General features: G+C 41.3%; 2 protein-coding genes across 5 annotated transcripts in view; both read right to left on the bottom strand.

Moving 5' to 3' along the window:
* The window catches only part of sgip1a (SH3GL interacting endocytic adaptor 1a), a 43,260-nt gene extending 40,915 nt beyond the window's left edge, over positions 1 to 2,345 (bottom strand). Inside the window, exon 1 of the mRNA XM_062563271.1 lies at positions 2,262 to 2,345. The gene's annotated coding sequence lies outside the window, so the exon portion shown is untranslated. The remainder of the gene's footprint in view (positions 1 to 2,261) is intronic.
* A 5,088-nt stretch (positions 2,346 to 7,433) lies between these two features.
* Positions 7,434 to 12,632, bottom strand: part of pde4ba (phosphodiesterase 4B, cAMP-specific a) — a 99,701-nt gene continuing 94,502 nt past the window's right edge. For all 4 annotated transcript variants that reach the window (XM_037468793.2, XM_037468794.2, XM_037468795.2 and 1 more), the window contains 5 exons: positions 12,216 to 12,315; positions 11,913 to 12,067; positions 11,669 to 11,791; positions 10,997 to 11,179; positions 7,434 to 10,910 (listed from right to left, as the gene is read on the bottom strand). In XM_037468793.2, the coding sequence (XP_037324690.2) occupies positions 10,458 to 10,910; positions 10,997 to 11,179; positions 11,669 to 11,791; positions 11,913 to 12,067; positions 12,216 to 12,315 (1,014 nt within the window). In that variant the 3' untranslated portion in view covers positions 7,434 to 10,457. The remainder of the gene's footprint in view (positions 10,911 to 10,996; positions 11,180 to 11,668; positions 11,792 to 11,912; positions 12,068 to 12,215; positions 12,316 to 12,632) is intronic.

Raw genomic sequence — 12,632 nt, 5'->3', positions numbered from 1 at the left:
TAGCTGCTCTGCCCAAGGGGTGAGGGGGGGGGGGGGGGGGCAGACACACATACACTCACTACATCAAGCATCAAGGTTCTCTCTGTAATTAGCACACACTTCCTAATTACTTGATGCAGCCGAGGAGGCTGGCTGGCTGCCTGCTTAGAGGTGGATTTGGATTTACTTGGACTCCACTGAGTGGATTATTTTGATTCACAGCTTTATGTTCTCAGAGCAAGAGATGGAAGTTGAAAGGAACATTATCGCGGCAAATAGTCCTGCTGTGTTGTACTTCAGGTGCGAGATCAGGCAGAAGCAGGGGGTCAGTTAGTTATTAAGGATTGCAGTAGCACGCCATATAGGTCACATTGGAACATATTTAGTGAGACTTGGAACCAACCATCAAGAACCTCTTTAAACTAGTCCGTTTAGACTTCATCAACTTAGAGACTTGAAATAATATTCTTTGACTACATTCACATGTCCTAGTTTGTCCCTGCCCTGTAGCACCCGTTTAATAACAAATACAGTCAAGCTGGACTAACCTCTGACCCCAAACCCAGTTCAAAGGCCAACCCTGTACTAAAAAAAATAAAATAAACCCAGGTCCTTCAGGATGGAAAAGATGAGCTCATCCCTCCGATACTGGGCCGGTCTGGTTTGTGGTCTCCCTAATGATCTCCAGGATGTCGTCACGTCCAATAAGTCCCTCTTACTCACATCAATTACCATTTCCACACAGGTCCAAAGCCTAAATAAACAGAGCTCTAACCTTCTATACAATCAGCTTAGATCTATAAACAGTGGAGAAGTTTAAATTAGGCCATTCCCAAGAGTACCGGCTTTGGCTGGGACAGCATGGCTGAGATGATGGAGCCAGATGAACTCACTGCAGGGAGTTTCAAAAGGAGGATTCTAAAGACAACACAAATAGCACAGCCATGAGATCAACAGTGCCAAATGGCATTTTGGGATATTTCAAACACAGCTTTTCATCGTGAGGAAATGTTGATTGTGATACTTTTTTAAGGGGAAGGTTAACTCTTTTTTTCCCCCGGTAAACACCATAAAGAAAAGATTTAACTCAACGACTTCTCTGCTAAGGTGGGAACAGAGAACTGTTTGTAGCTTGTTTTGCCAAATAAAAGGAGAATAACTTGCTTGTGTGTATGTGCAATGACAAGCCAGTAGGAGCCCAGATAGGCCTCCCAATGACGCATGCAATGCTGAACCCATAATTCATGAGGCATCTTAAAATAGTGGTGTTGATTTTTTAAGATCTGCTCTGAAAGCAGTGGGAACAATGAAGCTGCCTCCGACATAATGTAGCAGCTCGTGAGGCACATTCAAGTCACGTTGTGGGATGTAGAGGTTGTCATACTGTGGATCACAAAGTAATTGGTGATCATGGTTTACCAGTTCCACTTAGTTCATAGTTACTGTTCTCCCTCTCTTTTCAGGCTTCTAAACCAAATGTTGTGAATCCAAATAAGGGCAGGTGCAATTTGTACATAAACCACACCCCCTGAGTCATGAGTTGGAGGATCAGCAACAGGAAACCTTCCGTGATAGCAAAAAATGTGAATTTATTTTTGCATAAATGAGTGTAAGTTAAAGTTAAGTTATGTCTGGAAGTTAAAGGGTGTTGAAGTAGACAATTAATCTTTAAGCATATTTTTGCCAAGGTTTTACTGTAATTTCCAAGTACCTCACTTAAGATGAATACTATTCGCAAGTTAGTTATGGGAAAAATGCAAATATTACCATACTTCATTGCCACTCTTAATACACACTGGATACACATACACAAAAACATACATAATGTTGAGGTGTACTAAGAGAATCCACTTGGTAGTAGGTGTATGTTAGGGCAGGCCCACATATGTACACCCACAAAACATTGGAGCCGACTCATCAAAGACCTTCTCCCCTTGCCGGAGCTGACTCTTTGCAGGAAATGAATACAAATATACATCCAACTGTAAACTCTGATAGCAATGTGCCTTTACATTTACATACAAGTAGACCTTCTAGCCATAATGCACAACATGCCTGGTCCTTTGTAACTCATTGCTGACTTAATCCACACAATCTCCTCAGTGTTGTATTCCCTTCCCCTCACAGAAAGCTGCAGCTCACCCACGTACATGCTGCTCACCGAAATCCCTCACACAAAATCAGCAACATGAATGATGCCGACAGACAGAAAAATATCCAACGGCACTTTCATTCTTTTTTTAGATTTGCGAACTACATATTTATTTTCTTATCACACCTACCTCAAAGAAAACTAAAATATTGATGCACGCTGATGAAGGAAATTGTGGTCCCAAGATGTTCTGCCCTGTTGGTTGTGGACCTTTAGCTAGATGTATCCATCTGTAACCTGTAACACCTTAAAATGGATCTTACTGGTATGAAGTTTTAGCAGTCAGCTTCCTCGCCTCTCAACTATTGCGCAATCACATCTAATGACTGAAAAGAAAAGCAGTTAATAGCTACTCTGAATGCCTATAAGATTCTGTTTTCTTCACGTTGACCAGATACCGGGCTAACTGGATGCTTGAAAAAGGTCACATGTTTATAATGTTTAGTAGAAAAAAAAAGAAAAAAACATAAAGTTGGCTGGCCAATTTTTGTTATTCCTGATGATGCAGACAGGCCTTGATGACGGATACTCCTCCTCGTTAGCACACGTGAGGCTTCCCCCATGAACAATCCAAGTCAAAACAAGCAGCATGAATGACTCACCCAGTCTCCATCAGCATGAATAACACACAAGGGGGCTAAGGATAGATTCTTACAAAGAAATGTATTTGTATTTACTCAAACATTTCAGGGAAGATTTGGGGCATAGTGGATGCGTCTTGCTGGGTGACACAATTTCAGATGAGTCGCAACCAGTAGACTCTATGTCAGCATTGGCCTCTCATGGTTCAAGGCTGAATTTACAAACAACACACGGGTGGTTCAGCAAAATGTGCTATAGTAAATTAAACAAGCATGTGCTGAATGCTCAGACTGTGGCTGGTCCGTGCCAGGACCACCGCTGATACATGATGGAAATGTGGCAATGGAAAACAGCCACAACTCAAGAGTAGTTCATGTGAATCACCACATGCAAAAACACAGGTTTGATTCAACTTACACAATTAGTTGACAACATTTTGGTGAGACACAACTGTACTTTGAACCAACCCTCCCGAGGCTCCCATGCCACAGTTCATTGAAGGCATATTTATATTATAATTATTCAAATTGATTATTCATGTCACAAACATCTGGTAATTATTTTTCCATGGTGCCAAACGTCAAGATGCAATAAACTTTTCCTATCAAACTAAATGAATTGGCTGGAGAAAAAAAACAAAAAATGACATGTAATGTAACACAGTTGCATGTGTTTTGGGGATTGTCAAGAGTTGCATGTATTGAGGCCATGACTAATGGGGACTTGTATACCCAAAAGCCCTGCCTTGAGTTTCAATAAAGGCCCAGAAAATGGATCAGAGACCATGATAGGATTTCCAAGATGTAAACTGTTTTCCGCGGGGTCTCCATGGTAACGGGAATATTGCTAATAAAATGCCACACAGAGTACATTCCCATAGAACAAACGTGATTTCAGCTCCTAAATTGGTTTTCTAACCTCAGCCTTAGTTTATTCGAACATCAAATGTAACATTACACCGTCTTTTATGTTGACGTTTAACTAAAAAAAAAAAAGAATGAATCTACGTAACCTCGGACATGAATACGAGTACAGCCACGGATACCGCACCACCTTAACCACAGTGGATCACTGCTGTATGTCTAGCAATCATTTAACTGTGCTAAATAAGCCAACACCTGCCCGTTACCCACTACAATTACAGCTAAATGAATCAATACAAAACAAGCCTTGTACAGCAGTAAAAGTGTGGTTAAATTACTCAAATTGTTTTCGGTTAGCTCACAGTGGTGTTTAACATTAGCCCATTTAAGCTAACGCCAGCAGCTACTGTTATGATATTTCATACAGTATTTCAGGGACGTGGCTATTTTAACCTAACGTTCAAAATGTAATAACTACTCTTACCGCGAATATGTTCAGGTTAAGGCGACGATCTTCCGTCTTCTGCTAAATTAAGAATCTTTTAAAATAGTATCCAAAGGTTGTGACTGATTTGCTCAGCCAATGAAGATGGACGCCGGAAGTGACATAATATTAACGGTCAAATGCTCGTCAATCCATCCACAAAACTAACATTGAATTAAATACATTTGAAGCACTTCATATAATGTTTTTTTAAAACACTAAAAAGTGTGATTAAATGAGCTGATGTTGAATTGTCTGAATTACAACTCATCTAGCTTATCGTTTAAGTCCTGATTACATATGGTCTTTTTGGATTGTGCTGCCAAAACAGTCATAGGCCTGATAACATACTATTTATTCCTGGGTACCTTGAGTGCAGTAATAGGAATATGAGTGAGTACCTACTGTATTTAGGCTATACTCTTTATCAACATTTGAAATTGTGTGTCTGAGTGTGTATGTGAGTATCTTTGTCTGCTGTACAAAACGTTGCATGCATGTGACAATATTATCCCATGGGAAATGCCTTGAGAGTGTTTCTCAGTATTCTTCTCAACCACAGTTGCTATGGCAACCGGTTTGACAGAGGCAACTTGGTCATCCCTGTGATAGGATGTGAGAGTAAAAACACTGTCACAGACCCAACTCACTCTCTCCTGTCTGCTGTTGTGACTTATTTACAGTTCTAGACATTAAGCATTGATTATTAATTGTAACATAGGTACAACCGTATTTCCAAATTACAAGGTATGGTAAAAAGGTGCCATATGGTTTTAATTTGAAGAAACGGAAGTGTTTTATTGTGAAGGGTGAAAAACAGGATCTGTTCTAGTTTTCATGTCGCCATCTTAACAAAAAATGTAAATCAGAAAAAGTTGTTATTTGCCGCTGTGTTTTGTTCAATAAACCTGAACAACAAAGTTCAGTAAAACTACCGAGCCTCCGTCATGATTATAGAAGCTGTATCTACGTATCATCTGCTATCCTCTCTCTCTCCCCCTCTCTCTCTCTCTCTCTCCCTCTCCCTCTCTCTCTCTCTCTCTCTCTCTCTCTCTCGCTCGTGTGTCCTCACTCTGCACATATTTTAAACAGGTACAATTTTTAACATCATTTGTTTATTTTGTAGTCCATATGTCCTTTGGAGTGGAGTCTTTTACTTATTGCTGTTTCTACCTTGCATCTTCCACTTCATGCTGTGACCTGCATCCAGGATTGACCCTTGCTTTATTGGTTATAACTACCTTTAAAAACCATTGTACATATCATTCATGATGTTCTGTGTCCTGTGTGTGGTTTTAACAAAAATAAATGTTGTGAATTACAGGAGATTCTGAGAACAAGTGAAAGACACATGCATGTGTGTCATCACAAGCCAGCACGCAAGTCAAAGGATTGTTCTCATATGCAGCAGACCTTTATGGTTTGGGAAGAGTGCGTGAGAACAACAAATGAGTTTTGCTACCAAAGGGCTTTGGGACACAGCTGTGGAAGAAGAAGCAGGAAAAAAGGAAACCACTGCTTTCGCAATAAAGATGACGCCATGGTTCTTTAAGCAGCCTGTTAATGGTGTTTCTCTGCACCGCCAGCCTCTTCATCACCTATCCTGTAATTGGGAAAAAGGGATATAAATATCCACAAGTACCCGTCACAGGACAAATTTACTCGATACAGCCTATTTGGACCGAGGGGCGTCATGTTGTCTTAAACCTGGAGGCCACTGCATCAACCGTTTTATGTCTTACTCATGATCACATGCGTTCTCATTGTAAAAGTGACAAAATGATCTGTCTCTTGAGACAGCTTAATAACTCCTAATGAAAAGTTGGCAGCTTTGTCATTTCGAAAGACTGTATTCCTCCGGGAAGAGCAGCTCAACTATTTGACCCAGCTGGCCCGTAACAGTTGGCTAAAAAAAGCCCAATGACGCAAAAGCTGAAGCCGTATAATGTGCATTCAAAGAGTGAATGAATAATCATTTGTGTCAAAAAGTAATGAAAGATGTTACACTAAACCTACACGGATAATTATTGGATACTGAAGATTAAATGTAGGCTAGTGTGATTTCTCACTTTTCTTCGGATTCCTCAATTTAAACCTCAGTGCAAGGTGTCCCCTTAGGAATGTGGATTCAGGACCTTTCTTGGTTTGCACGCCTATGAACTTGACATCAAAAACATAAAAACACACAGTCTCCCAAGCAAACCATTTGCTTTGCGTGACTCAAAATGTCACAAATCTGTGTAACACATGGGAGGAGTTAACTCGTGTCCTTTTCCTTGAGCAGTGGGAAAGGCCTTGCTCTGTTTTTGGTTTCATTGTGTAACTTAGACATCCCAATGGACCTACATGCCTCTGTAAAGGAGCGACGGGGGAGGCCACCCGTCCCATATAGCAGCCGCTCCTCCCTCTGTCTACGTGTTCCGTCCTTCTATTTTCGTCCAGTGCACGCAAGTAGTTTCCTCCAATTAAATCGTTTGCTCTTACAAGGTAATGTCATTGTCCAGTAGAGGCAAGATGAGGAGAGACATAGAGAGTAGGACATAGAGATGGAGGGTTGAAAAACATCTGATTACTTAACACTCACGAGGCTCTTACATCAGGGTGGCCCTTTAAATTAGAAAAATGAATGAACTAGATGGCAATGGATTGAAAGGACACGAGCATTGGTATCTAAGCCATTAAGATCTTTTAGATTAAGTTGAATGATTCCTTTGAGACAGCAGTTTACAGTGTCCAGACTGCTTTATAAATGGCCACATGGTTGCGTGTGCTGCACCACTTTAAAATCGATTGGGTCGAAGGAAAATGGCAATTGTTGTTAGTTACTTAAGTGACAACACAAGCTCGTAACGCTGTTAAATGGCGTCGCTCCTGAGCTGAATCAAATCATTTTCTGACGCCGTTCATGTGAATGAGCCAGAATAAGCCTGAGACTGAGGGCTTGGAGTCAGCGTTAAAGGAAAGGATATTGCGATTGCTTGACGTGCCGAGGGACGCAGAAGATTGTCCAAAGATCAGGGTAACTCGGTTACTCTGCGGTCATGTCATCTTTGGCGCCAAGTGACTTTCGAGGGAATGAGAGCCCGCAGCCACATTCATAGCTACAAGGCTTGCAATGGCAATAGAGCATTTACAAATGACCTCTGCTCTCCTACCACTGTTAGATTTGAATTGGAATTTACATTCCACTACTTACATTTCTATGCAAATGCCAAATTTCACAGAAACTTAAGAGTAGTCTTCACATATGCAGTGGAGCTGACATTGCTGTGATTTAAAGTTTATTTTGTGTTGACAGTATTTATTTAAACCTAAATTGACGGCAGTAATTTGGACTGTGCTATGAGGGAGAAAAATAAAGCAGAAACAGAAGCAATATTTTCATGCTTTACTTTAATGACTTAATAGAAAAGGTATTTCAGATTCATTTTTGAACACAATATACAGTAAAATACCAAACATTGTGTGAAACATTGAATAATCCACCAACTGGCAGACTTAAACATATTATTGACAGTAAAAATAAAAAACATTTCTCATGCAGATAGTGCTAAATCTGGCTAACCATTTGGACACAACTAGGACCAAAAAAAGCTTGAACATAGATAAACATTGTTAATACTGACACATTTGAATTTCAAAACTGCTAACCAAGTTTGGTCAGAAAGACTTCACACATTAGCACAATCAGTTACGTACGATCATGTTTAGTTGTTAAATTCAGAACGATTCACGTCAGTGCCAGGCGTATTGTAGCATGCTACCAATACCGTCCCTGTGTTATCTACTTTTGCATGAAGTGCTTTAAGTGTAAAAAAGGGTGCTTTTTGTGTTCAACCGTCAAGCCTGTATCTATCCGGCCTCAAATGTCAGCCATCTGCATTCGAGTGCTGGATGGAGAAGCTTAGGTTGGGACAAGCCTCCGAGAGAGAGAAAGCCATTTGTGAACTTTGACACCAAGCCTTGATAAGGTCTTGTGTTACTTAGCTAGCTTGCATGTAACCGATATCCAAGCCTATGCAGTTTAACATGTCATCTATGTCGCCTCTGGGTCACCAGATCGCTGCTGTCCGATGGAAATCTTGTAGCTTCAAAAATTCAAACATTTCTAAATTCCTGGCTATTAACTAAGAAGTGTAAAGCTGAAATGGACATAATAATGTGGGATATTAATTAAGATTTCAAAGTGATGCCAATGTAATATCATTTTTGGTTTAATATTCTTGCATAATGAGCTCAAAATAAATTAAATTGAAAATAAAAAAGGCTGTTTTGGAGTTACAAGATTCTAATGTGACAACAACACCACCTCTCTTTAGCTGCTGCTCTGCTGGGCATTCAAAACATTGTGCGGATATATACTTAGATATATTTATTTCTATATATTCTTTTATATATATAAAAGAATATATTTACATATATAAAAAGACTCTAACCCAGAGCCTTCTATGCATTAGACACCACCACTTTCAGGTAATGTAAGTGCATATAAATTAAAATAGATTTTACACTGAGCCAGTACTTCTTATTTACACTTAAACTTAAGGTATAGAATAAATACACACTGTTATAAACAGCAAAAAGGACCAACTTGAGCTCCTAGCAACAAACAGTAGAGACAGTGGAGTGATGGGGGTAAGGCTCGATGACAAAGTCAACACATCCAAACGCACACACCAATACAAAACCTCCCATACAGACATACATACTGCACACAAACGATTGCCACTTAAGCATGCTGGAGTGAAACTAGATGAAGTACCTTTGAGTATATCAGTAAACCAATATGAAAATTGAGGGGGTGATTATTGATGCAACTAAAACATCCCTAAAAAATAGTTATGAGTGAATATGAGGTCTGCACACCATTTCTCAGCACCAGTAATATTTCTTATTTTGTTTGATTTAAAACTAGAGCACCTAATTATTCCTCTTTTTTTTCATGAAGCCTAAAGTCTGCCACGCTGAATCCAGCAATTCCACGACTTCCTGATAACCCGACTGTCCTCGAAACCAGACATGGTCAAGTGGGAGGGGAGAAAATGAAATTGACGTCAATGAGTTGAGGCAGCACTCAAGGGATTTTTTTTTTTTTTTTTGGTGAGGACAAAATAGCTGGCCTGATTGTTTTGGGATGTGTCCCCTAGGTGGACCCCAGAAGGGTTTGTAAACCGTGTGAATGGTGCTGCTGATGAGGGTCCGATCTGTGAGAGGACCTTTAATCATCTGGCCTGATTGCAGAGGGGCAGTAAGGCTTCAGACGGGTCCTGGGTCAGGATGTGTTCCATATAACAGGATTATTAAGACTGCAACACACCTATGGGATATAAATAGATTCAGCACTGGTGTGCGTTTTTTCCTTGGCAGACTTCCTTCCAGACTTTATTACAGATTTGGGCAACTTATGTTTCTGCTGATTGTGTCTGGTATACATTACAAATCGTATCTACCGGATGCCCCAATGATTTTACACTGAATTCTAGATTAAAAGCTTTGTATTGAATGAAAAGTTTGACTGTGGAACCTGTATAAAGAGGTGGAGAATGAAAGTATATGGTATATTTCAGTGGGATCTGAAACTGAAAGCAACATGTAACATGGACCATGAGTGAACAAAAGCAATTCAAATCCTCATGTAAAACACTGTGCTCGAAAAAACTGATGTGACAGAATGTGCATATAGTTGTTGTTTGTTTGTTAAGTTTTCTCTATTCAGATCAATTTGTCCAAGAGTTGTTTGTCGACGTTTGTTTGGATTTCTCTATTGCCCAATACGTGGAAGACTGTTCTCTTTTTAACTTACAAAAAAGATTTTGCTCTTTCAAATAAGAAAAAAAACAACATTTCACAGACATACTAGAGTGTTCAATAAATAAAAAACTATTATAAAGACAATAGTAAAAAAGGCACACGAAAGTCCTTTGACAAATGGTACAGAAAAAAAGTAAACACTTTCTCCTGCTATACAAATGTGTCCCCATCCGTAGGTCATCTATGCTACCTCTAGATCATATCATATATGTAAAAAAAAGCCTTAAGGTACAAAACTTCTCTCAGTAGTGTCAATTGTCCATTTAATGCCAGTCCAGAAAAGAAAAGTAACCGTCTTCTAAACTGGCCAAAGTCCTTCAAGTTCCACCCTTAGTCTCGCCTGTCAAGACTGAAATGTTCGCAGTATTATTTCCTGAGAACTCTGAAGCCGCCTCGCCGAAACTGTCCGTCCGTGTCTCGCTTCCAACACCCGAGTGCAAGACGCCCCCCCCCCCTCCCCGTGCGGGACCTAACTAAGCCCTTGCTTCTATTGGCTTGTCAAAAAGCACAGCTGCAAGAGGATCCACCCTCTTTTGCGGGAAAGAGAAAACTTTCGAATCACAACGCGAGCGCGGTGACGGGAGCCCTATGTGTCTGTGGGCGACGCCTCATGCGTCACGATCTCTATTGCTGGCTCCATCACGCCGCCTCCCTCGAGCTCCCGACCGTCCGAGTAGTCCGGGGGAGGAGAGCGAGAATCTCCCAGACTGTCCTCCTCCTCCTCCTCCTCCTCCTCCAACTCTTCATCTTCGTCGTCTTCCTCCTCCTCCCTGTCGCCGTCTTTCTCTGTTCCGTCCAAGTCCTCCTCCTCCAAGGTGAGCTCGAACTGGAACTTTTCCCCGCCGCCCTGCCCTCCGGTCCCTCCACCGTGTCCGTGCGTGCACTGGTCAAAGAAAGGCGGGGAAGGACTCTGGGGGATCATGCTTTGGTACCAGTTCCTGTTGTCCTCCAGCGTGTCCAAAATGTCCTGAGCGTCAGGGTGAACCAGATCGGCCCATGTCTCCCACAGAGGGTGCACGATGTAGTCGATGAAACCCACCTGCAAATAAGTAAGGACCAAGCTTAGAACTGTGAATTATGAATATATTAATCCACGTATTTCTGTCTATGGCCTTTTTCGCATACCTGGCTCTTCTCAACTGATGCCGTGTGTTTATCACACATAGGGCTGATCTCCATTCCCCTCTCCCTCTCCCTGTCTCCCTGGTGGAAGAATTCCTCCATTATCCGGTCGGTCCACTGACGATACAGCTCCAGGGACTTGGTGGGGTTACTCAGGTCAGCACAGTGCACCATGTTACGCAGCACCTACAAATGAAACTTGCATTTAAAATCATGGAACGCGAACATCCCCTCTGGGTCTCCTGCGTAATTTCCCTAAGAAATCTGCAAATGTATCAGTGTTTATTTACAGGTGAAAAGGGAAAATTGGCTAACGGGAAAAACAGCTTAAATGATCATTTCTATCCTACTACACAAAAGTCTGATAGAACAAACGGTAGCATCAGAGTGGAAGTTCAGAGGGAGCACTTAAGGGGAACAAAAAAAGATGGGAGGCGTGCAAACAGGATTGACAGTGGGGGACAAAGGTCAGCTATGCAGGAGGCCAGCTAATGTACCCTCTGCCAGCACTGTCTATTGATCAGAGCTATTAAAAGCTGGGGATAGAGAGTCGGAGGGCTCACAGTATGTTCCACCACAAACCAAGGCCACATACAATTTAAAAAACTGTGCTGTTGATGTTGTGTTTCATGTCGGGGCTTTTTTTTTTAAAGATGTTGTTTAGCCAACACCTACCTGTATCCTGTCGGTGTAATTGTCCAGCAGAAGCACTCCGGAGCTCGTCACTTTCTTGGTCTCCACCATGGTCTTCAGATCCGCCAGCAGGCTCATGTGTTTGGACATGTCAGTGGCCAAAACCTGAATAGAACAACAGAAGAAAAAAACAAAAACATCCTAAGAATCAGGATCATTTGGACAGGTTGTGATTTAAATGAAGAAAACATGAGAGGAGCAAAGAACGTGAGTCAGGATCTCTTACCATGTCGATGGCCATCTTGCGGAGGGACTGCCGCTGCTTCTTTGTGAGGTTCTGGAAGATGTCACAGTTGTCTTCCTGCAGGAGCTTGAATCCCACAGCTAAGTGATGGTTCTCCAGCACAGACTCGTCGTTGTACATCAGCGCCAGCTCAGAGTCTGCAGAGGCAATAAAAAGAGATTTTTTAGTATTTTATTCTTTGTCGTGACATTATTCATTTTTTGGGAAGGAGATCAAAAAGGTCGGGAATGTTCACATGACTTATTCAACAGTACTCGACAACGGTTAAGTGGTGGTTCGACTTACTGGTATTGATTAAAAATTGGTTTGATACTCCAGGATGGTCAACATCATGGATAGCTGCAGCAAAGATAGCTGCTAAGATCTCAAGATCTGTAAAGACCGCCTATGAGAGAGAGAGAGAGAGAGAGAGAGAGAGAGAGAGAGAGAGAGAGAGGGAGAGGGAGAGAGAAAAAAAAAAGGCCATTTAACTACTTAGAAGATTTTCATGGCATCATAAGAGCACCGGAACGTACAACCCAAAGCTTTACATAGCAACCTTCCAAGCTTCCAGGCTACAATTGCAGGTAATATCTAATTAAATAGAAATATATATTTATTTTATTTTATCAAGAAAATAGAGAGAAGACGTTTCTGTTCCTGTTTTTTCCTCAACCAAATCACATGCTGTCTGCCTTTTTGTAGAACGTCTGCTGGCTTCCG

The sequence above is a fragment of the Pungitius pungitius genome, chromosome 7 (assembly GCF_949316345.1).
Source record: "Pungitius pungitius chromosome 7, fPunPun2.1, whole genome shotgun sequence".
Classification (NCBI taxonomy): domain Eukaryota; kingdom Metazoa; phylum Chordata; class Actinopteri; order Perciformes; family Gasterosteidae; genus Pungitius; species Pungitius pungitius.
The sequence above is the reverse complement of the archived record's forward strand: the minus strand, read 5'-3'. Positions and strand labels throughout refer to the sequence as shown.